Below are 23026 nucleotides of genomic sequence, written 5' to 3' on the forward strand. Positions count from 1 at the left end.
TAATGACCGTATTAACTCGAGTAGGTACTAGTTATTGTGCAGAGGCCGATGACTCGATGGAAAACAAACTCAATACATACTAAATACCGCTCAAACAATAATAATTATTATTATTATTATTATAATTCTGATCGAGTATCTTTGAGTGGCTCGTAATCACGAATAAACATCACTGCGCTCTAGATGTTATTGTATGTAAATAAAAATAAATAAAAAAGAGTACACGGATTAAGTGTAAAATCAGATTTGAAAATATGTATATATATTAAAAACGTTAAGTTGGATCTTTACAGTCATAATTTTTCAAAATATTTTTTGTGTATATCCACTGAATGGTTAAATGAATAAATAATGAATTATCCAATACAAATCCATTGTTATCAGTTTTGAATTTTAAATAAACCATGTGTTTTTTTTTCATTTTATAGACAAGCCAAAATGACATGCGTTTTTAAATGTGTTTTTTTATACAAACCGCTAAATTATAGACAATATAAGTTGTACAGTTTTTTAAATAAAATTATACAATCGCCCACGACTATACTTTAACGTTAATATTGTATTTGTTGCATATTATGTAAAGACACGTTCTTAAAAGATAGTTTTTAATTTGGAGAAATGTAGATTTTTTTCCCGTATATAAATAGGGCCAGTCAAATGTTATAACTTATTGAAACCCGCCAAAGTGGAAACCGGTCAGTGACCGATTCGGAAACCGATCTGATTAAGTTTGAGAGTTGTTGGTATTCATTTAATTAATATTTTATATTAAAAACGATTGGTAAAGAGTTTTTATAAACTCTACTACAGACCAAAGCACTGTAAACATTATCTAATGAGATTTTCTCTAGTTTATTGACAGTGTCGACCAAAAACCAATAGCAGATACGGCCAAACGTCACTGAAAAGGTTACAATAACAAAACCGATAAAGCGCTTCACCGGGTCAGACACGTTTAGATCGGTTAACACTATAAACGTACTTAAAAAAAATGTAAGTTCTAAATATTGTATTATATTTATGAAAAAAAATACGCTGTTATGTTTGTACGACATGCGAATCCGCTATTTTGAATTTCACCAAATCGGATAATGTTGGTTTGTTCAAATATAAACAATTATTATTATCGTTAATGATTATGTTAATATCGTTTACAACAATGTACTTGAGACGACGATGTGTAATTTAAAAAATAAAATGCGCAAGACATGACTGCGATAACGGCGGCTCAAGACCGTGACTCGATATGAATATGATTTTTTTTTTTTAAACAAATTTCTTATACACTCTCTCGTTTAGTGTGTGTGTGTGTAAACAATATAGCTCACTTTGCTTGAATAAAACTCGGTTATTATGGATCCAAGGTGACGTTGGCAAAATAATAATAATAAGAAATCTATTACAATGTTTTTGTATACAAATTTAGCGTACGAAAAATTGTGTGTAAACCGAATTTAATCGTTGTTACGGAAAACCGTTTAAAAACTCATTTTTCCGGATAAAATTCGATAGGTATTTGTTTTTGTATAGTACTGTATTTGTATGTACATTATGTTAATGTATTTTTTGTGCGCACCACCGTCGAATTATGCAGATTACACAAACCCACGTGACCAGCGGGAGATTTTTTTAACGCATTAAAAAAACAAAAAACAAAATTTTAAAACGTACTAAAAAAAATGTATGGCGCACAAACCCGTCATCACCTTATAGTGTATATTATAATATAGGATGTATAATATATCTGCTAGTGCGTCCGAGTAAACACAATAACATGCCCGAAAACGTATAAATTATTTTATTTTTTTACCTTCGACACGATGCTGGTAAAATATATCTTTCTCGTGAAAGTGAATCCTCACCTTCATATAGTACGTGAAGAGTAAAGATCTAAAATTTAATGTCTCGTACCTATTCGTACCACAAGAAAGGAGAACATTAGACAAACCTAACGAGACCGGAAGTAGGTGCACGTTAAGAGAAAGAGGTTGTTGCTACCCCAAAGTTTATAAGAACGGTCGTTGAGTTAACCACTAACACTATTAGATACTTGTCGTTTCTTTAGACGATACTGCTAGTCGACTTGAGTCACATTCATATAAAACTAATAAAATAATTAATACAATTTTTTTTAAAAATTGAGTTTTACAATAACATACATTTGTTTTAAATCTATAATTTAAAAATTAATTTTTCTAAGTTTTCCACCAGTGCTTTCCGGATAAATATTGTAAAAATTGAACAGTTTAAATTAAAATTTTTATTTTTTATTAAAATGCATTTTACGATCGAAGTGCGAAAAGCTACATATCAACTTCGGTAAACACAATAATGATTTTTAAACTTAAAAAAATGTTTTTTATTATTTTCTTATGAAATTCTAAACTCTGGACTAACATCGGGTTTGCACAAACTGATTTAAGCGTACATAATTTTTTTTAACATTTTTTAATTCGATAAATAACTTTGAAGGCTTCCACTGTGCTCTATCTATAACTGCTAATTAAAACTATCTATAGTTTGTTTTGTTCTTGGTGTCTCTCTTCCAGTTTATTCAGTTTGCACAACTGTTACAACGAACCCGTTAAAAGGTCGCCCCGGGCAAGCCAAAAGGTACAATTTTAAGGTGTTGGGCGCCTTTAAAGTTTCAACCGTTGTTTACGTCGCAAGGAAAATATTGTGAGTTACTATCATCGTTAAAAGAAGGCTACAAATTTAGAACAATTTAAACCTCCGATGCGTTTGAAGTGGATTTTATGCGATTTTTACGACCAGGCCGAGATAATGACGTTAACACGCGTTGTTCCGTTCATCGTTTTAAACGTCTCATTGATATAACAATAATATAATGTACTATTATAATAATATATTGTATATACAGTCGGGTAAACAATCGTCGCTGTGTTTGAAAGAGCCTGTTAATTTGTTTGTTAATTCACATGGACACGGCGAGTTCAAACAGCTGGAAAGGACGAGGGCAACGTTCTTGTTTATTAGCCGAGTCGAAAAACTAATAGCGAAACAAAGAAAAAAAAATGGCATTATAAAATATTTCTAAGCGCGTGGATATCACCCTTGAAACGCAACGCGAAAAGTAGATTTGCATAAAATATTAAAGTCAATTCTGTTATAATATATTTTGATTTACAGGGTAGACCTATGACGTTATATCTATTATATATGTTGAGTATACTACACTTTTTTTAAGTACTACTAAACGTACTTACTCCTGTTTACTCCGTTTTGTTATGTCTTCTGTGCATACAGGTTTGAATACTCTGTAAATGGTATATATGACAATCCGTTTTGATGTGCAAATTTAATTAACACCGTCACGGATCCACGTTGAATGTTTAATTATTTCCCATTCAATTTATCATACTGATCGCGTGGGCTCCGTTCGAAGGATCATAAAAATTTAATTCGCCGAAAACTAATTGAAATTTTTAAGATTCCCAAACACACTCGATCCGGTATTTATTGCGTTCAGTGTGCAATTTTTTTGTTTTACTATGAATTTAACGATTTTCTAAATTTACATTGTTCATAAACCGTAACTGGTAGGATCATTCGCCATAGTGTTTAAATTATTATGAATGTATTGAAAGACTAGCCAAGACCCACCCGCCCACACTATACAATTATTGCACAAATAAAATATAATAATACTAATAGCTACTAAAAAATTAATTGAACCTCGCGGCGCGGAGCCAGCCAATCGGATAATAATTATTATTTTGTCTATTGATTTTTTTTAGAAAAATTAAATTAATTTAAACTTCTAATATATTTTCGGAGGAGATAAATTTCACCAACAATTTGGCGTTAACGCCCAAAATAATTATTTTATTTGTGAGGTTACTCTAGTAAAACCTATAATAATAAAAAAATAGCTACAAGACAGCTTATCGTGTATGCCATAAAACGTGTTACTTTTTAAAAGTACCTACTCGAGTAAAATTAATTTACAAAATAATGATTCGTAAATGTTATTTTTATTGTTTTATAATGTCAAGGAAATATTTTTAGAACATTAAAAATATTTCAATACGATAACCCAACACTGGCCATAAAACTTATTATTAAATGTGCGAGGACACTTGAGACTTAAAGACAACAAATCGAGCACTGCTAATCGTTCAACATGTATGTAAGTATGCGATACTTATAGGTTGGTTTACTGGCGTGTGTTCGTCCAAGAGAGTGTTTGAAAACGATTAATTAATGACAATCGCTCTTTAAGACAGAAGAAGGCTTTTTTGATAATACAGCTTTTCCGAAAATTGTCTTACAGGAAAGTCACTTAGGTCAGAGTTTTTTTTTAATAACTCAATTAGTTTTTTATTTAAATAAAGGTGAAAAAAGTTTAAGCATTTTGTTTTTAAGCACTCGTTTTGGTTTTAATAATAAAGTTATTATGAAAATTTCGCCGAGACGACAGATAAAGTTATAAGTAAGTTCCTAACTGTCGGATCTGAGATCAAGAAAGCAAAGACAATTTTTTCTAAGCAAAAAAAAATTTTAAATCTCTGTCAAGGATAGTCTGTGATAGCCCGAAAAATAATTTACCTACCTAAAAAAAAGAGTCCTAATTACTGAACTACTAATTACTACACATCACGGTTTAACCACAAAATAAATTAAATAATGAAAAGCTATTGTGTAGACTAAAAACGGCGGCCATTTTCTCAATGGAAAGAAACAAAAGAATAAAATAGATGTATAAGAATAAAACAACAGCCACTGAGAAAATGGCCGAAGGTCGCGGATAATGTGTCTTATATGTATTTCCCAAGTTAAAATATCAATATTTCTATTTTGATTTTATTTGTTCTGTAGTTTAACCTTTAAGTTAAGATTTTGCGAAAAAATGCCAATACTTCACTCCTTTAAAACGGGCGAAGTGGCGTCCTTTTAATAGTTTATTTACTGCAAAACCAAACAGTGGACAATGATAATATTTCTATCATAGTCTGTATTAATGAGTTTTGAGGTCAGAACGCAATTAACCGACCGAAGGCTCTCGTTTGATCATTTATTAACGTTTCGATTAAAAAAAACGCACGGATAATCATTTTTGCATTATATAATACAATTTAGTGACGTATTGGGTTGTTGTTTTTTCTTTGTTGACAAGCAGCGTATGTCTTCTTAACAACAACAACAATAATAATAATGATACATGCAAACGCACGATGCTGTTTAGTCATCTGTTAAGTGGCAATTTGACTTTCGGACGGATCGCCGTGTCGGTTCTGGACGGGAAATAAAAAACGACAACAACGTTCGGATTGAGTAGCCGAAACAAAAAACAAACCAAGTGCGCACATCGGACGGGTTTTATGCTATAACATCATACACAAGTGCGACTGTTAACAAGTACACGACACGTGTATTTGGTCGGGTTGATTTGCATAATAAAAAATGTTCACACACAGTGTGTGCATGTGCATTGAATGCCACTGCGATTTTCCTTGAAAGCGACCAAGGCAACAGAATAATTGAAATAGGAATTTTAAAACGTTATCTTTTGCGAAAAATTCAATTTAAAAAGAACATCAACCTAGTTGTGTGCATCATCTCCCATCTCTAACTGAAAACGAAAGAGTAATGTGAAAATGCCGGTAAGACACACGATGGAGACGTTTGTTTTCTTCTACGTTGTACTTTTTTACAAAGAATACGAACCACGGTAGTGTCACGGTCGTGTTTACCAGAAATTAACATACAAGGTCCTCAACCTCTACACCAGTATAACTACCGTATGTGTAGGCAGAAATTCAAAATAATTGTTCTGTGAAAGAAGACTAATTAGCTTTTGTTTGTTCTTGCTTGAAATACTAAACATATTTTAAAGGAAACGTACACGGCGGAAAACATATGATAATTCTGAATATTATACTACTATAAAGGAACCCCGCGGAGACGCACGTCGAAAGACTCTGCGCACTTTGCCCAAAGCCCACAATTATTTCTAAATCATTTTTGGAATGTTCCAGAAGAGGATTAAAAAACTAACGAGCTGACTGCTGTACGAGTTAATAATTTAAAAAAAAATACTATTCAAAAGTTAAAACTGATTATCGACCAGTCAAAATGTTCAATAAATTATTCTTGTATTAAAAAACGTTAATAAAATAATGTTTAAAAATTAATATGCAATGTATACCTACGTTATCGTTTGAATTTCAAAAGTCGATAACGCATTGGAAAATACTAGAAAAAATTGTAATTTAGAGTCTGAGAAAATAAATGCTTCACGTTAAATGGATCATACATGTCTATTGCATAATAATTATATTGTAATTTATTTAAATCAAGATTTAAAAATTAAATTAAATTAAAGTTTGTCTACAAAGTTGTACGCGTTATAGGTGTAATTTCTGTCTACTTCTCAGACTAAAAGTCCTAAAAATACAACCAAGAATAAGTTTATGGTCTTAATTTTTTTTTTTCAAACATGGGAGTTTTTTATTTTATACGTGTTAACCCATTCCACGCACACAAACTGGCAGTAGTTTCCAACATAAATGAGTTGTTGTATGAAAGCCATTACTAATACGCCCCCCGTGTATTTTTTTGGACATAATTTATAAAAGGGTTTTTTTTAAGTACCTACAGATTTGCATACGATGATCGTTAATGGGTAGGGAAAAAACAAATAGGATTTTCCTCATTAACCGAAGAGTGGAGGTACCTAATATAATAATCTCATTGACGTACAAACCACCATAATAACACATACATTATAATATATTATTACTGTTAATAACGCATTACAGATTGAAACGCCATTGCGTGGAACTGGTTACGTTTCATTATCATATTTAAACCATTGTAGCGGTCCAACTTATATGTATAGGCCCATACACAAATTATATTATTGTATAATTTGAAACTAATCTGGCGTTTACACCGAAGCCGGGTGTATTAATATACCACCCTCTTGATTCGTGAACCGACCGGTTTATAGAATAATAATTATTATTATGTAAGTACACCGTAAAGGTGAGTTTTTTTTTTTTGGTTGTAATTAAATAGGCAATTTAGTCTCGGTTTCAGCCGAATTCTCTTACCAAGTCGCAGTACTTAACAAGACATTAAACCCGTTTGCCTTTTTTCGAAGTGCTTATACTATTTTTAACTTTGAACTGGACAATCATGTTGTACGGATATCCGCGACGGGAGCCAATGTATTTTTCTGTCGCTCTGTAATCGCCAGGAATTCGCCAAACGTCCTTGGCAATACCTTATACTTGTCACGAGCAACTCGTGTGATAAATAAAATTGCACGACTTTGCAAGAGGTGACCCACAGCAATATTGGCACCGACCGTGGACACATGCACAAACACAACCGAGTACAAACAAAGTAGGTATGTATATTTAAAAGAAAAAAAGTAACACTGTGAATGCCAGAGATTTATAACCGCCGTTAGTGTAATAAAATATAAATACTATGAGACCAGTATCCCCCCGCTTGTTTTAAATCGTTAAGACTTTTGACACATGCCAAACAAATCAAAGCACATATTATTATTTTATATCAAATACAAGCTTTGAATACAGATTTGAAGAAAAAAAACCAACACAGCAGGGACGGAACACATTGGGGTCGAAAAGTTCACAAGTTATAAATCTACTAAAAAATGTTGCCAGTGGTCGATTAGGTGCTTTATAGTATTGCAAAAAAATATATTCAATATCAACTCGTACGTGTGATTTTTAATACATTTTAACACTGGGCTCTTGGGTTGAGAGAATTAAAAAATATTTTTTAATTGGCACTGTTAGCTGTTTATAAGTATTTTTAAATACCGACAGTTGCGCGTTTAATTAAAACTCACCTGTTTCCCCAACAGAGATGTTTTAGTTAATTAGCTGATTATCACTAGACACGACCAAATCCTATCAAATGTGTCCTCTTAAAAGAACACCTTTTTTTAAATTTGATCATTATTAGTTTAAAACTAGACTATCTAGAATTCATTTTTTTATATAGTTGCAAGTAAATAAATACTTTGGTACATTTTTAGTAATCGCTGTAATGATAAAAATAAAAATATTTAGTCGAGATAGACAACAGAAATAATTACCTTTTACACATGGTTAACGGTACAAGATAATATTATGCACCTCTGAGTAAGACATATAGACAAAAATCACAAGTGTGTGTGTTTTTTTTTTTTGCTGCCACCAATTGGATTTGTGCCAACCGGGTTATTAATAACGTGTGCATCGTTTGGCACGTGAGTAGGGGCTCGGCGAAGAGTTCTTAAAAATAATAAACACTAAATTTGTGCACAGCAATGAAATGTTAATTGGCTATACGATTTTTATGCGATATTCCTCGAGACTTCCTCGATAATTCTTACAACACAGCCCGTAACGCGCCTATCTATTAAAGTTAATGTCGTTCGACGTCAACCTTTTTGTGGTATTTACAATATTAATATCACGAAGACCGTCGAGGGATTAGAAACTTTCAGTTGGTGTTTGTTTTTGCGGTGAAGCAATTATATTGTATTTCAATATTATCACAAAGTTTAGCGCCCCGAAGACAAGCCTTGAATACACCGACACCATAATATGATATTTGGAACCACAATAATGATGATTTCATAGAAATTACAAGAAAACGCGCTTTGGTAGTTTGATTACTTTGCAAGTATAAGAACACATACTATGTCTGCGTGTATAATTTGTAAAACGTTTTAAATATATTTTTTCCGAATAAATACATTTTTTTTAATGACCTAAAAAATGTATACATTCATTTTTAACTGCACGTTTAAAGTACCCGTTTATAACGTGATTAACAAAATTATGATTTTTTTTTTTCATAATAAATTCATGAAGTAACCGCGCGTGACTATTCGGCCTATCATTAAATTTTAATACTTTTACTTTTTTTCGCAATTGAAAAATGATAAATTATTATATATATATATATACATATGACCTTATATATTCATAGATCATTAATCCTCACCCCAGATGGAATGGAATATTTTTTTTTACAAGTAGTTTTTAGACTGAAACTCTGGAAATAAGACGTGTAGTGTTGTTTGTGTCAGTTTACATGTCAAATATTTTAAAAAAAAGTTATTTTTGTAGAATTTTAACAATTACCATCCCTCGAAAGTTGAACAAAATATAGATGTAGTGTATTGTTTTTTTTTTGTTTTCCTCAGAAAAATAAAATAAGATTACAAACACTGTTAATATACTTAAAAACTTTATCGCGTTTACATAGTTTTAACTGATTTTTTAATTTTAAAAATGAATAAGATAAAAGTTACCGACTATTGGCAACTTTATGTGGCATTTGGTGTGGAAACTACCTAGTCAAGCTATAAGCTCAGCTTTGCAACAATATAATATAATGAGATAATAATATACATAATGCACAACTCGTGACTGTATATCTTATTATAATATATAAATATACAAACCGTACGGAGTGTGTTGGCCCCGATAAGAATGTCGAGATTTTCGCACCCACGCGGCAGTCATTACCGATTCAATTTTGTATTGCAAATATATTCATACTAATAAATATATATATATATGTACAAATTATTATTCTTAGAGGACAAGGTGAATAATTTGCATAGCTCGTGCGTAGTTCACGCACAACAAGAGAAAGGGTCGTTCCCCGTGTTTAAGAATACACTCTTAAATAGTAGTGCATTCCCTTCCCCCTCCCCAGACAATTGTGATATAATCCACATCGGCACATTGTTAGGGTTTCTGCGATTTTTCTAGTGTATCACGATAATAATATATCAGATTTTTGTATAGATGCACTATATAAAGCCAACGGTAGGCATAACAACAATAATAATAATAGTATTATATCATGTAAACGATACAAGTGGCATTATTATAATTGTAGGTACATATTATATTGTGTTCGGTTTCCCAGGAATATTCCCATATATTGTAATACAAGTGTCCGTAACATAACGCGATACTATATTAATCACATGAGTATACTATGTAGGTATATTAATAGTGATTTTTCTTCGCCCTATCTATTGTAACAATAATAATAATACAATAGTTTCAGTCGTCCCTGCGCTCATTGTTGGTGCAGGTCAGTGTTGTCGGCCAGAAAACAATAGTGAAATTTTTGTATCCCAAGTGTTTAATTTCCAAGAGATTCTAATGGAAGCGGTAAAAAACGGCTAGAAAATCCGATTTTCCAATGTGTTTCTATTTATTCAAATACTTACTAACAAAATATTTCCAAATCGGTTTTTGAATACGATACTTAAATATGTTAATTTTTATTTAACTATGAGAAACCAAGGATTAAATTTAAGAGCTAATTTATACACAATACAAATGTACATTAAAACTGTTATTCATTCATAGTCTTCTATTCAAACTTTTTTTTCATAACTTTTTTAACTGAACTTCTAAAACTATTGTATCGGTCCTAGCTTAGTAATGAGCAATGACTAATGTCTACTCTGAATTCTCCATTAGTAAATGTGTAGTACTAATTACTGATGTTCACTTCTCGTTTAATATCTAAAATTTACATATTATTCATGTTTGTTAGTCATCAAAAACAATATTCGACGAATATTACCAGTCACTGCTCTAGAATATTCTGTTATAACCTAACTATTTCATAATTTAAAACAACAAATTTTAAAAAATCCAAAGCTCGAGCATTGAAGGTTAAGGACAAGTGCCACTTCAATAGGTACGCGTGTGCTTTTATACTGACCTTTGAACGCTGGTCGAAACAACAACAATAAAAAATGACTTAAATCGTATTTTTCGCGTTAGCTTTGAACGTTTTCGTTCATGACCATTTTGCAGTTAGTACATATTATAGTAGTAGTAGTAAACGAGTAGTAAATATACAGTAAAATGTGAGACGTTTGTCAGTACAAGAATTAATATTCGACGATTGTTTCGCGTACGCCTCCTCACAAGATGTAATTATGATAATTTTTTACATTTTTTTAAAGAAAACACACATACATGTAAGCAGTAACTCATAACAATATTGCAACCTTACCTATGCCCGTTGGCTACACGTCATGTCACCACCTTCATTGCCGTTAAGCGTTGCGTTATGCAACCGTGATACAATATATATAATATGATTATGCTAGTTATATATTTTAGCTTATCTCAACGGAACGATTTGATTTTTGCAGAATAATAGTGACAGTTTTTTTTTCAAATTTATTTTTTAGACGTTGCTTTCGCCGTGAACAAAACATGAGATAGCCAGTTGGTGGAAAATTCAAGGACGCGTTGGAAAACCACAACGTGTCTTGCACACAAAAAAGTCAAACTTGTAAATCATAACAGCTTAGATAGATATTATAATACAGGCTCGCCATTACTGCACTTACGAGCGGCTCGTTTTTACCCGTTATCGATATTTAAATCTGTCCGAGATGGTTTTTTATTTGGGTTTTTTTTTTGGTTTTTCCCCTCCGTTCCATTTGAATTTGCGTGGGCGCCTTAGGCCACCTCGGGCAGTCGTCATACATCAACCGGATAGATAAGACGGCCCCGTGTGGGACGTTGTGCTCTAAAAGCATTTGCGATAAACACCGAAAAAATAAAAACAACAACAACCTATCTCTCGTGGAGTCATGCGGTCGCCTCGCCGTGAGTGTGCAATAGTAAAGTCCAAAACGCAATTACTTCCTAATGTGTGTGTGTATACATTTCAGGCTAAAAGTTTCCAACAAGCCGCCGGTCGGCTGACCCAGTTGCCGTTAAGTTTTGAAGGTCGCCGGATGATCAATAAATTCGCATAGGCCACCATGCGACATTTTATTTTAATGTTATTTCATATATACATGTATACATCTACAGTGTTTTTCTTAAAACCCCTAAAGGCTCGCCGACGTTGTTTTTAAGAGTTTCGACCTAACAAATCGCCAAAATAAACATCCAAAACAAAAAACCACACAGAAACAGTTGCTCTGCGATGAAGCAAAACCCAGGAATATGACTTTTTCAGTAATACCCAAGTTGCTATTTACTTATATAGATTGGGTTTTTTAACAGTTCTGAAAAACATTTTATCCGAAAACTATTAAGACAGTCTGAGTGGAGAAAAAAAATTCACATCATTTGTGTAAGACACAAAAAAAAAAAAAAGAGGCTCTTAAAATGGGAATATCTTTTTTCGATAACCAAATTAATATTTGTTTGTAAAGGAAAAATTGAAAATTCCAAAAAAAAAACAACAGATTTTAACGCAATAGTATCTTACCAAATCAACTTAATAATAAATACAACAAGGTTAACTTATATGAGTAAAAGAAATTACATTAAGTAAATTAATTAATGTACTACCTACATTATGTTTACACCACTTGCTAATTAAGGTATTAAAACTGTTTTCAAGATTAAATAACCGTATGATACCATATTTATGTGTCAAGATATTTAAGACCTTTATCAAATCAAAATGAACTTTAACTACACGTGATTTCTTAGAGTCCAGCGACGTCGGTGATTTGTTAGCAGTGAGTACTCAGAAAGAAATTTGAAAACAGTGAAAAATTGTACAATTATGTACAACTAAAAAGTCACCCACGCCCTTAGGCTAACTCAGAGCTGTTTACCGAGCGGTTACTTTGTCAACATTATTTACTACAACATGAATATTTCACTCTCAGATTTAATATTAAAAAAAAAAAACACATTATACCATGCTGATTATGCGTTTTACATGGCCGTGGGCATTAGGTACAGATCAAAAATAGTATAGAGCAATTAGGTAACACCTATGCAGGTATTAGTGTATGATATAATATGGCAATACTCGGGTGTATTAATCATAATGTATTATAGGCAGATGTGTTATCCTTTATAAAAATAAACTTGAAATCGGCTTAAGAATTTATCAGTGTACCTACACTTCAGTGGTTTACACGTCGTAAGACAGTATGGCGTTATTTTAAATAACATTTTCATAAAGGCTAAAAAGTGAGATTTGGCAAAATAAAAAGTAAGTGTATATTGTTTTAACCCACCAACCCACCCTTGTTTTATAGGGGTTTGTGCATACCTGAAAAATTACTGATAATAATGAAACTAGACATTGTTTTCATAGTTTCTAGGTAGGTTTGTTAGAATTACACCTGTCTCGTATAACGCATTTATATTTGCGGCAATTACATAAACATTTCACGGCATAACGTAATAGCTGGATAAACATTTTTAATTTTTAATTGCACTCTGTATAAATAAGTAATACCACTATCGAAGGTAATGACGTTGATAAAACGAGTAAGACAGGTAGATTTAATAACTAATTTATAATAATATATACACAATGACTCGATATAAACATTGGAAAACAAAATCATCAACATTAAATTAATATAAGAAAAACGACGCACGTCACAATTGACAATACAGTATTTTTTTCAAGACTAACAAGTGCATGTAAAATTAAATATAATTATAATCAAATAAAAAATAATATTTATTCAAGATTTTAGAAGACAAGAATTTTAGTACAGTGGGGACGGGGAGGTCGTAGGCCTACAGGAATTATTACAACTGAAAGTTATGAAATCACTTTTTAATAAACGCATAAACATAAAAAGTAAAAACACATCATTGGAAAAACAATACCTTCTCGGCTTGGTATCGACGATCAAAACAATTTAAAAAAAAAAAAAAAAACTAAATCAATTTACAAAAACACTTATAATACTCGTAATATTTCTACTGCACTCTTGCTGATTTTTTTTTTTACTTAAGTAACACAATTTAACAAAAGTTGAATATGTATACATTGCTTTTCTCAAACGGAAGACATAAATTGTTTTTAGAAAAAAGAAAATAGATTAATTTTTTAACTATTCGGGTACGTTTCATTAGCACAGACTTTATACTCGAGAGAGCGTAACGTTAAGAAGATACCATTTTTTTTAACTTAATCTAATTTAGAAAACGTATATGAAAGTATAATAAAATAATTTTAGATCATATCTTACCGCTTTACATTAAACCAAATAACAGTTATTTTTTAAAACGCCAATGAATTATTATTATTCTTTATATGTAAATATATATTAATTTTTTTTTTTTTACTCGATTGTAACAGCAGATATTTTCTTGTAAAAACGTTTTTCACATTTAAATCCGTTTATCGATTAGCAATTTGTTTTATATTTGCACATTTTGAGTATGTTCTTCAAATAAAATTTTAAAAAACCTTTTTATTATTTTAAAACCCTTTGTAACCGGACCGACTACGACAATCTTATTACATTGCCAAGGAATATTATCATGTGAACCAAAAAAGAAGAAAGTGACTATTATTTCAAAGTCGAGCTTTTTATCACAAGTGATGTCTTTTTCTACATTTACTTATGATTTAAATTTCTTAAATTTCGGAGGAGATATTGAAAAAATCGTATAGTCAGCAACAAAAAACAACATTGTAACTGAACTTAACCGCATATTATTATTAGTTGTGTTTTATAGGTTCATAATTTCATAATATAAAATGTATTAGGTAATAAAAAAAACAAGTTATAAATAAACAATAATATTTAAATAGCTTGAATATTCTGCTAAATAAGAGTATTAAAATGTATATTGTAAACTGTATAAATTATAATATATTTTATTAATTTATCACTAAACTTATTCATGCGATTAAATGTTGTTATTCGATTTCGGGTTTTGAATTTTTAATAAAATAGATTAAAAAAACGAGTTAGGTATACAATGCGAGTTTTTTAAAGATAAATTAAAAATATTTGTCTTTCTATAGCATTTAACGTTTTAAATTCTGAAACTCATAAGAAGAAGTGCTTCTTCTTTTTTTGTAAGTTAGTTAAAAATCAACACAGACAGTGGTATATGAAAACTGGTTTTAATATTTTTTTTTTCATCTTTTTGAAATCTTTTATACAATATTTCGCAATAATTAATTTCACTAAATTTTCAGACCTCAACGATAGTTATTATTTAAACTTGGACAAGTTCTGTGTATCGGGTAACTCATTTGCCAAAAGTTGCGCACAGGGGTGAAATGAATATTGGCCGGGCCACGTTTTTTTTGAACCGGGCGTACCTGTTTTTGGGCTTCCACCTTTTTTTGAAAACTCCCAGCATATTGTCCTAAACGGTTTTTGGCGACTTATACGAGACGACCAAGTACAGAAGAAAAAACTATGGATTATCCTCGATCGACCGTCGCAAACTCGCGAATCACATGACCAAAAAAAAAAACGCACACACTCGACACACGGAATAAAAACGCAAAATCAAACGGTCCAAACAAAACGAAATCAAAATATAACTAGGGAAGAAAACCCGTAATCCCGCACACACGACGCGTGTTGTGCAATAATTACAAGAACAAGACGATCAACAGACGACATCGACCACCGACGACCAGCGATTGACTGACGGGAACGCGTGACGCCGGTTGCCGGTCTACCGAGTGCGGTATACTAGTGGTAACAGCTGTTCCATCGACCGGCCCGCTGCCGCCGCCATTAGCTATGATATTATCACACTGACACACTCGCCGGCGACTGACCCAGACGAGAAGTGCATTGTAATGCCCGTCCGGGTCTGCAGTTGTGTGTGTAGGCACTTTTTAATATATTTCATTCCCATTGGGACACTCGAAGGGGCAAAATTGGCCGAGGGAAGTCCCGCCTCAAATTTTCTCGGCTCCAAGTGCAAAAAACATTAGACCGCCCATACTGTCGACGCAAATCGACACTTTATAATAAAATACATCCATTGACCATTATGATATTATTAACATTAAGATATATATATATATAAAAATGAATGTACGCCTGTCTCTGTCTGTCTAGCCAACCTAAAAAATATCTACTATTATTTTAAATACATTTGATATTTAATAATAAATTAGCCCTTGCCAAATAAAACAGGTTAACATTGATTTTCGTTGCGAAAAACAGCAGTGTTACAACACACTGCTGAATTAAGTCGAGTAAACGACGAATTAGCATGGGTAAAAAATCGATTAAATAAATTGAGTAAACGAGAAAACATATTAAGTAAATGAACGGATTAGAAATTAAGTAAACGAACAAATGCAAAAGTGGTAAACGAGTAAATAAATCTAGTAATAGTGTAAGTAAATCGAGTAAATAAGTACATTGAATAAACGAGTAAAAAAAAAAAAGATCTAACGAGTAAACTTACCTATCGAGTAAGCAAATATTATAATAAATTAATAGTGTAAATGAGTAAATAATTCGAATAACGAGTAAACAATATACAAATTGAGCATTTAGCGTGACGCGTCCCGTAAAACTAGTAAATGAGCAAAGAAATCGAGTAAACAAAAAAAGTAAATAAATCAAGTAAACGGGGAAATAATTCTAGTAGTTATTGGTATTATGAGTAAATAAATTAAGAAGGTGAGTTAATGAGTAAACAAAAAACAAAGTGAGCATTTACTGTGACGCACACGAAAAAGTAAATCGTGTAAACGAAAAATAAAAGTAACAAATGAGTAAATAAGTAAATTAATTAACCTAATAAACCAATCGAGTAAGCAAATCTAGTAAATGATAAAACGAGTGAAACAAATTGGGAAAAGTAAAGAAATCGAGGTAATAAACCAAGTAAACAAAGAAATAAATTAAGTAAAGTGTAAACAGTCTAGTAAATATGTCTAGTGATGTTAACTATAGTTCTCATCAACAAAATAAGGATTTGGGAAACACTGTATGACAGTAAATTAAAAATTTGTTTATGAAAAAAATGTCAATTGCGCCTTTTTATGGTTCTCATCACTAATTCGTTTGTTGTGTTGATACTATTTAAACGGGGAGGTTCAAACGCGATAGTGTATGGGTGATATTTTTTGACAAAGTTAGTTAATATTAGCTATAAATATTAATAATGTAATCAAAAGATAACTGGAAATACTTAATATTCGTAGACGGATAAGATACTTACTAGATGAATGTTTTATATTTTATGAGTAACAGCTGTTATAATTAAAAATATACTCGTGAGATAAAACTCTAAGTCAAGTAAAACGAACATACAGCGTGACACGTCGCTCAAAACTATTAAACGAGTAAATAAACGAAGTAAACGTATAAATAATTCGAGCAAATGAGTAAATAAATCTAGTAGATGAGTAAATAAACCGATTATACGAGTAAAAAAATCTAGTCAATAAGTCGAGTAAATGAGTAAATATATCGAGTATTAGGTGTGACACCTCGCGCAGGGTTTATCATTTTTTGCAGAAATTTCTAGAGAACCAAATGCAATAAATTCTCTTTACATTGGCTTTATTGTACACGTCGGTTAACATTTTTCTATAGTTTTTAACGTTATACACCACCACCATAATATACCTTAAGTCCTTTTAACAAAACATAAAAAAATTGCATTAATTACCGTAAGTCAGTTATTGATGTTACGAAAAACGACCGTAATTACCAAGTTAAAATATGAAGTTATAAAGTATTATACTGAAGTGTCACACAAGAGTCTACCATTTGTGTAATTACTAATTTTCAAGTCCTACAACTAAAAAACAGAAGTAAAGAAAAATATGCCGGCAAATTTACCGGTTTTGTTAGATGACAAAGACGTTGTAAGCGTTGCCTTACTTATAACGTCCTTGTTTACCCGCGTTATCATGTTGTGTTATCATTTTCCCGCGTAGCACGGCGGCATTCCGTATTGTGTATAGTATGATAATCGTCATTGTACTGATTTTTATCACGCTTGCTGTAGCCGTTTAGTGTTTACTATAGTTGTTGCATGTCACAAGTGTTCGGAACGCACACTTATGTCGACAGTTTTTCAAACGTCCACAACCGAATACTTGTAGTTTATGTTTTGAATATTGCAAAAATGGATTTAGAATTCCAAGATGTCCGCGCAGAAGTCAAAGGGATCATGGTAAGTCCAATAGTCAACCCGCGTGACATTTCATTAATCATATCTTGGTTTAATTCAAGTTAAATCGACAAAAATGGTTCCTAATGTGTTCAACAACAAAAAATACTTCACTTTAGTTGTCGATAATAAAACAGTGTTTTATTTTAACATTACAAAAGTAGAACAGTCGGTAAATTGATTGTTTCGTTTGAACGATTTCAGTGTTCCGGACGTCTCAAGTTCACCGACCAGAATATCGCTTTTAAGAATGTCAAGACCGGCAAAGTAGAACAATTGACGTCTTCGGACATTGAATTCGTCAACTGGCAAAAACTAGTCGGCACGTGCGGCATAAGGATTTTCCTGAAAAATGGCAATTTACACAGATACAGTGGATTCAACGAATCCGTAAGCAAGACAAAAAAATTTACACTGTTATGATGTATATTATGTAATAGTAAAATTGTTTTATTTATTAGGATCAAGAAAAAATTGCAAAATATTTCAAAAATACGTACAAGCTAGACATGTTGGAAAAAGAACTGTCTATTAAAGGATGGAATTGGGGTAGCTCTAAATTTAACGGCGCGATTTTGAGTTTTGATATCGGTAATTTAACCGCATTCGAAATACCATTGAACAATGTATCGCAGTGTACGACCGGAAAAAACGAAGTCACGTTGGAGTTCCATCAGGTAAACATTAATAAACATACTTTCTACTAAGGTTGTTCTTAGTTTTAACGCCGACGTATTTTTATTGTCGCCGTTTCTCCATTAGAACGACGAAGCGCCAGTCAGTCTTTGCGAAATGAGATTCCACATTCCAACGGCCGAGCTGGCAGGCGATCAAGATCCTGTAGACGCTTTCCACGATCAAGTAATGAAACAAGCCAGCGTTATATCAGTGTCCGGCGATGCGATCGCTATATTCCGTGAAATGCAATGTCTCACTCCTCGGTAATTATCAAACTCGTGTTTGTTTATTTTTAATAAGTTTTACATTTAGAGTTGTAAATGATTCACAAGTTGGCATATTCCAGCGGTCGATACGACATTAAAGTGTTCCAAACGTTCTTTCAACTTCACGGCAAGACGTTTGACTACAAAATTCCGATGACTACCGTGCTCAGGCTGTTTATTTTGCCGCATAAGGACGGCCGTCAAATATTCTTTGTCGTCAGTTTGGATCCGCCCATAAAACAAGGTCAAACGCGGTACCATTATTTAGTGTTGCTGTTTAACATGGAAGACGAGACTTCTATTGAACTTCCATTCACTGAGTGAGTACTTAGGTGATCGACAACAGAAAATAACGACCATGAGGAAAATCTGTTTCTAATATTTTTGTTTTTTAAATCAGTGAAGAAATCGAGACTAAATACGCTGGAAAATTATCCAAAGAAATTAACGGTCCGACATACGAAGTTCTAGCACAGGTCATGAAAGCTATCGTTAACAGGAAAATTACTACTCCGGCCAGTTTTAAAGGGTAAGCGTTAGAAACAGCGTCATAGCTACACCGATTGAAACCAAAAATACACTAATCTTTGTACATTAGATATATTTAATTTATAGTGTTACTAAAATTATTTGGAATTTTATAAATTATATTTTTGAAACACTTAATCTCCGGCCAAAACGTGAGTTTAAATTATTAACACACTTAGTAATATAATAAGTACAAAATTAAGAACACCAATATTTTAACAATTTATTTTTGAATATTATTTTTCTTGATTTGATTTTGCTATTTATTAAAATACGTAATAATGAATAAAAAGCTGTATGGATTGTCACATCTTTAAATTTTAATAATTTTTCACCTCTAAAACTCACCTGCATTCAACTTTTTAATGAAAACCATTCAAGTTAAAATTAAATGACACATTAACATTGCTATATACCTACTGAAGGTAATTTTTTCTAGAAATAACATTTTAACTACAACACTAATTTTAGAAATATTGATTTAAATACATAAATTAAACATCTATACCCTGTTCGCCGAGAGAGCATGCCGCGACCCGACAAAAATTAGCCGTTCTGCGCATCCCCGTGCGGCACCCACGTGTGACTAGCATTCTCCCCGGAGTCCGCCCTGTCTGCCAGCCTTAGTCTTGCTGCTTAATCTTCAGTCTACATGCTCTCTCAGCGAACAGGGTATAGTTTTTTGAGTCTATTTTAATTGTTATTCGTTATATGGTTTTAATTGTACTTCGACAGTTGTAATATTTTTAATTTAACTAAATAGTTAACACAATTTCTGGAATTAAAAATTTATGGCGATTTTAAGTTCAAACTAATTTTCTTTTTTCATTTCTGCAAAAACTTACACATTAAATTCATCAAACATTTTAAAAAAACCACTACCAAAATATTTTTAAATCAAATGCTCTCTTATAAACCTACATTACGATAGTGAATGAAAATTGACATATTTTGGTTTTGTTTTCTAGACATTCGGGCACTTCAGCTATCGGCTGTTCGTACAAAGCGGCTGCCGGTTATATTTATCCTCTCGAACGAGGATTTATATACATACACAAGCCACCGATACACATTAGGTTCGAAGAAATTTCAAGTGTGAATTTCGCCAGAGGCGGAGGTAGTACACGTTCATTTGATTTTGAAATCGAACTGAAAAACGGCGTTATCCATACGTTTAGTAGCATAGAGAAAGAAGAATACGGTAGTCTGTACGATTTCATAAACGCTAAGAAATTGAGAGTGAAAAACACCGGAAAATCAGTAAATGAAAAATCAATTTTATTTGCTTGTTCGAGTCTAAAATTGCAAACGTCCAAATTTTAGGATAAACCAGCTTACACCGGAGACGACTACGGCGATTCAGACAACGAAGGCGAACCCGACGCTTACTTGGAACGCGTTAAACGTGAAGGAAAAGATCGAGACGAAGACGGCGATTCGGACTCGAGCACGGATGAAGATTTCAACCCCGACGCTCAAGAGAGCGATGTGGCCGAAGAGTAAATTTTATATTTAAAATAAATTCAGAACGTGTTTTTTTAATATCATTTTGTTTCTCAGGTTTGACAGTAACGTATCGACGACGGAATCAGAAGACGACGAAGAAGGCGGAAAGTCTAAAGAGAAAAAGAAGAAGAAGGAAAAGAAACCGAAAAGCGCTAAAACTATTGTAAGATGAAACATTTGTATAAGTTATGGTATATTCATTAATAATTTGCCCGTCTTCATTGCAGTCTGAAAAGCCGCGTAAACCGAAAAAAGCAAAGAAACCCGATGACGGTCGACCAAAGCGCGCCGCTACTGCTTATATGATATGGTTCAACGAAGCCCGTGACGAGATTAAATCGAGTAATCCAGGAATTTCTTTCGCCGAAATCGGAAAGAAAGGTGGTGAAATATGGAAAAAGATGACTTCTAGCGATAAATCGGTAAATTTACTTTTCCAGTAAAAATATAATTTGCGTTGTGGAAATATAATTGTACTTATCAAGCGAAACGTTTAGAAATATGAAGAAAAAGCCGCTAAATCTAAGGAAGAATACACAAAAGCGATGAAAGAATTCAAAGAATCCGGCGGAGGAGCCGAATCTTCTAAATCGAAATCGTCCCCATCGAAATCTGCGTCCAAAAAGTCTTCATCGATGAAAAAAGTCGTGACTCCTGTAAAGAGTGGATTGTATATTTCCAAAGAGTTTATCGAATCCAGTGACGATTCATCGTTAAGCGGGAGTGACAAAGAAAAAAGTAAAAGCAAATCAAAAAAAGTGAGCATTTTCTACCGTTATTTATCTCAAGTATAATTGATCAACAGCTATACTTAAGATATTTTTGTATTGACAGGCTTCGTCAGATGACTCGCCCAATAAAAAGAGGAAAAACAAGGTGCGATTGATTATATTTATAGAATATAAAGATTATAGTTAAAGGAAATTTAAAAAAATACTGCTAAAAAAAATGTTAAACAATAAGAAAAATAATGTTAAAAATAGTCTTGCAATCTGATACGAGTGAAGTCGAAAATATAATATAACACGTATATTAATTTTTGCAATTTATTTTTCTAGAGTTCATCTAACGAATCGAGCGAAGAAGAGAAACCCAAGTCAAAGAAAAAAAACAAAAGTGAATCCGAAGAAGACGAAAGCAGTGGAAGCGCGTCTGACGTGAGCGATTCAGATTAAAAATGTATTTGACAAAAAAAAAAAAGAAGGGAAAAAAATGCAAACTATCATATGAATTTTTTTTTTGTTCCATAATTTATTATAAGTATTTTTTTAAGTGTATTGTTAAATAAATAATTTTTAATGCTGTATTTGTTAGATAAATTTCTTATAGATGATTTTTTTCTTATTTACAAAAAAAAACCCCCAAAATCATTTGTCGCTCTTCTACGGCTTTTCTTCTAATGCGGACCAACACTAAACGGATCTTTGAATAATTTACACAACAATTACTTATTGAATTCTTCGTGTCTCAAACCAAATTATTAAAATCATTAAATTTTTTTTAGCTTACATTATTTAATTTTAGTCAACTATTTCATGGAATAAACTAGGGTAATGTGACGTTAAAATAAATCTATATCTGTAACATATTTATTATAAATATGTTATTAAAAGAAACATTAGATGAAATTTTGGTAACACAAAATACAAAATTTTAAATAGGTACACACTTGACATTAGAGGATATTTAAAATATTTAAACTTCAAATCGACAATGTAGTTATCTCTTCTTTGACCCGTTATTGACGGGTTTATTTTGTTGGTGACGTCATTAACCATTTTGATAATGGAATGAATGTAACAAAAGCAACACGTCCCAAATTTTTTTTTCAATTTACTTATAAAATCGTTCGCTGTATCCATAATTGTCTCTATGTCTGGTTTTTTACTATAATCATATTTTGACAATTAGTATTCACTAGGATTTTGCCAAGCGTTTAAAATAATATCAATCTCGAGTTCAATATATTTGATGATAACGGACTGATTATCTGGGCTATATTTTATACAATCGAAATTTAAAGAATCTTTTAAGTACCCGAAGAAATGGTCTTCGCCCAAAGCCATGGCATCCATAAAATCTGTTAAAACTGCATTGGTTCGTTTTATACTCGAGCTAAACTCGTAATTAAGA

At 32.1% G+C, this 23026-nt stretch overlaps 2 protein-coding genes across 3 annotated transcripts in view; one reads left to right on the forward strand and one right to left on the reverse strand.

The window, feature by feature from the left end:
- The window catches only part of LOC126843596 (uncharacterized), a 227546-nt gene extending 212083 nt beyond the window's left edge, over positions 1 to 15463 (reverse strand). Inside the window, exon 1 of the mRNA XM_050581208.1 lies at positions 15082 to 15463. Within this exon, the coding sequence (XP_050437165.1) occupies positions 15082 to 15122 (41 nt within the window). The 5' untranslated portion in view covers positions 15123 to 15463. The remainder of the gene's footprint in view (positions 1 to 15081) is intronic.
- A 2262-nt stretch (positions 15464 to 17725) lies between these two features.
- On the forward strand, positions 17726 to 22199 carry LOC126843597 (FACT complex subunit Ssrp1). Of its 2 annotated transcripts, XM_050581212.1 has the most exons (13): positions 17727 to 17918; positions 18120 to 18305; positions 18377 to 18592; positions 18678 to 18856; positions 18940 to 19179; positions 19260 to 19388; positions 20356 to 20647; positions 20711 to 20886; positions 20948 to 21056; positions 21121 to 21315; positions 21391 to 21651; positions 21728 to 21769; positions 21952 to 22199. In XM_050581212.1, exons 1-13 carry the CDS (start codon positions 17778 to 17780, stop codon positions 22066 to 22068), a joined length of 2283 nt encoding a protein of 760 aa, XP_050437169.1. In that variant the 5' UTR covers positions 17727 to 17777; the 3' UTR covers positions 22069 to 22199. The 2 variants fall into 2 exon arrangements, with proteins under 2 accessions (XP_050437170.1, XP_050437169.1); XM_050581213.1 differs by lacking the exon at positions 21728 to 21769 and having other exon boundaries at positions 17726 to 17918.
- The last annotated feature ends 827 nt before the right edge of the window (positions 22200 to 23026 follow it).

The sequence above is a fragment of the Adelges cooleyi genome, unplaced genomic scaffold (genome assembly GCF_023614345.1).
Source record: "Adelges cooleyi isolate 19-005CV unplaced genomic scaffold, UGA_ACOO_1.1 ACOO_flye_CR_arks_rails_tigmint_CR_PRNA_574, whole genome shotgun sequence".
NCBI classification, from domain to species: Eukaryota; Metazoa; Arthropoda; class Insecta; order Hemiptera; family Adelgidae; genus Adelges; species Adelges cooleyi.

Coding starts and splice junctions, on each gene's coding strand:
- LOC126843597 (XM_050581212.1), top strand. CDS start 17,778: ATGTCACAAGTGTTCGGAACGCACACTTATGTCGACAGTTTTTCAAAC. Junction 18,306..18,376: donor ACAGTGGATTCAACGAATCC/GTAAGCAAGACA, acceptor TTTATTTATTAG/GATCAAGAAAAAATTGCAAA. Junction 19,389..20,355: donor ACTCCGGCCAGTTTTAAAGG/GTAAGCGTTAGA, acceptor TTTGTTTTCTAG/ACATTCGGGCACTTCAGCTA.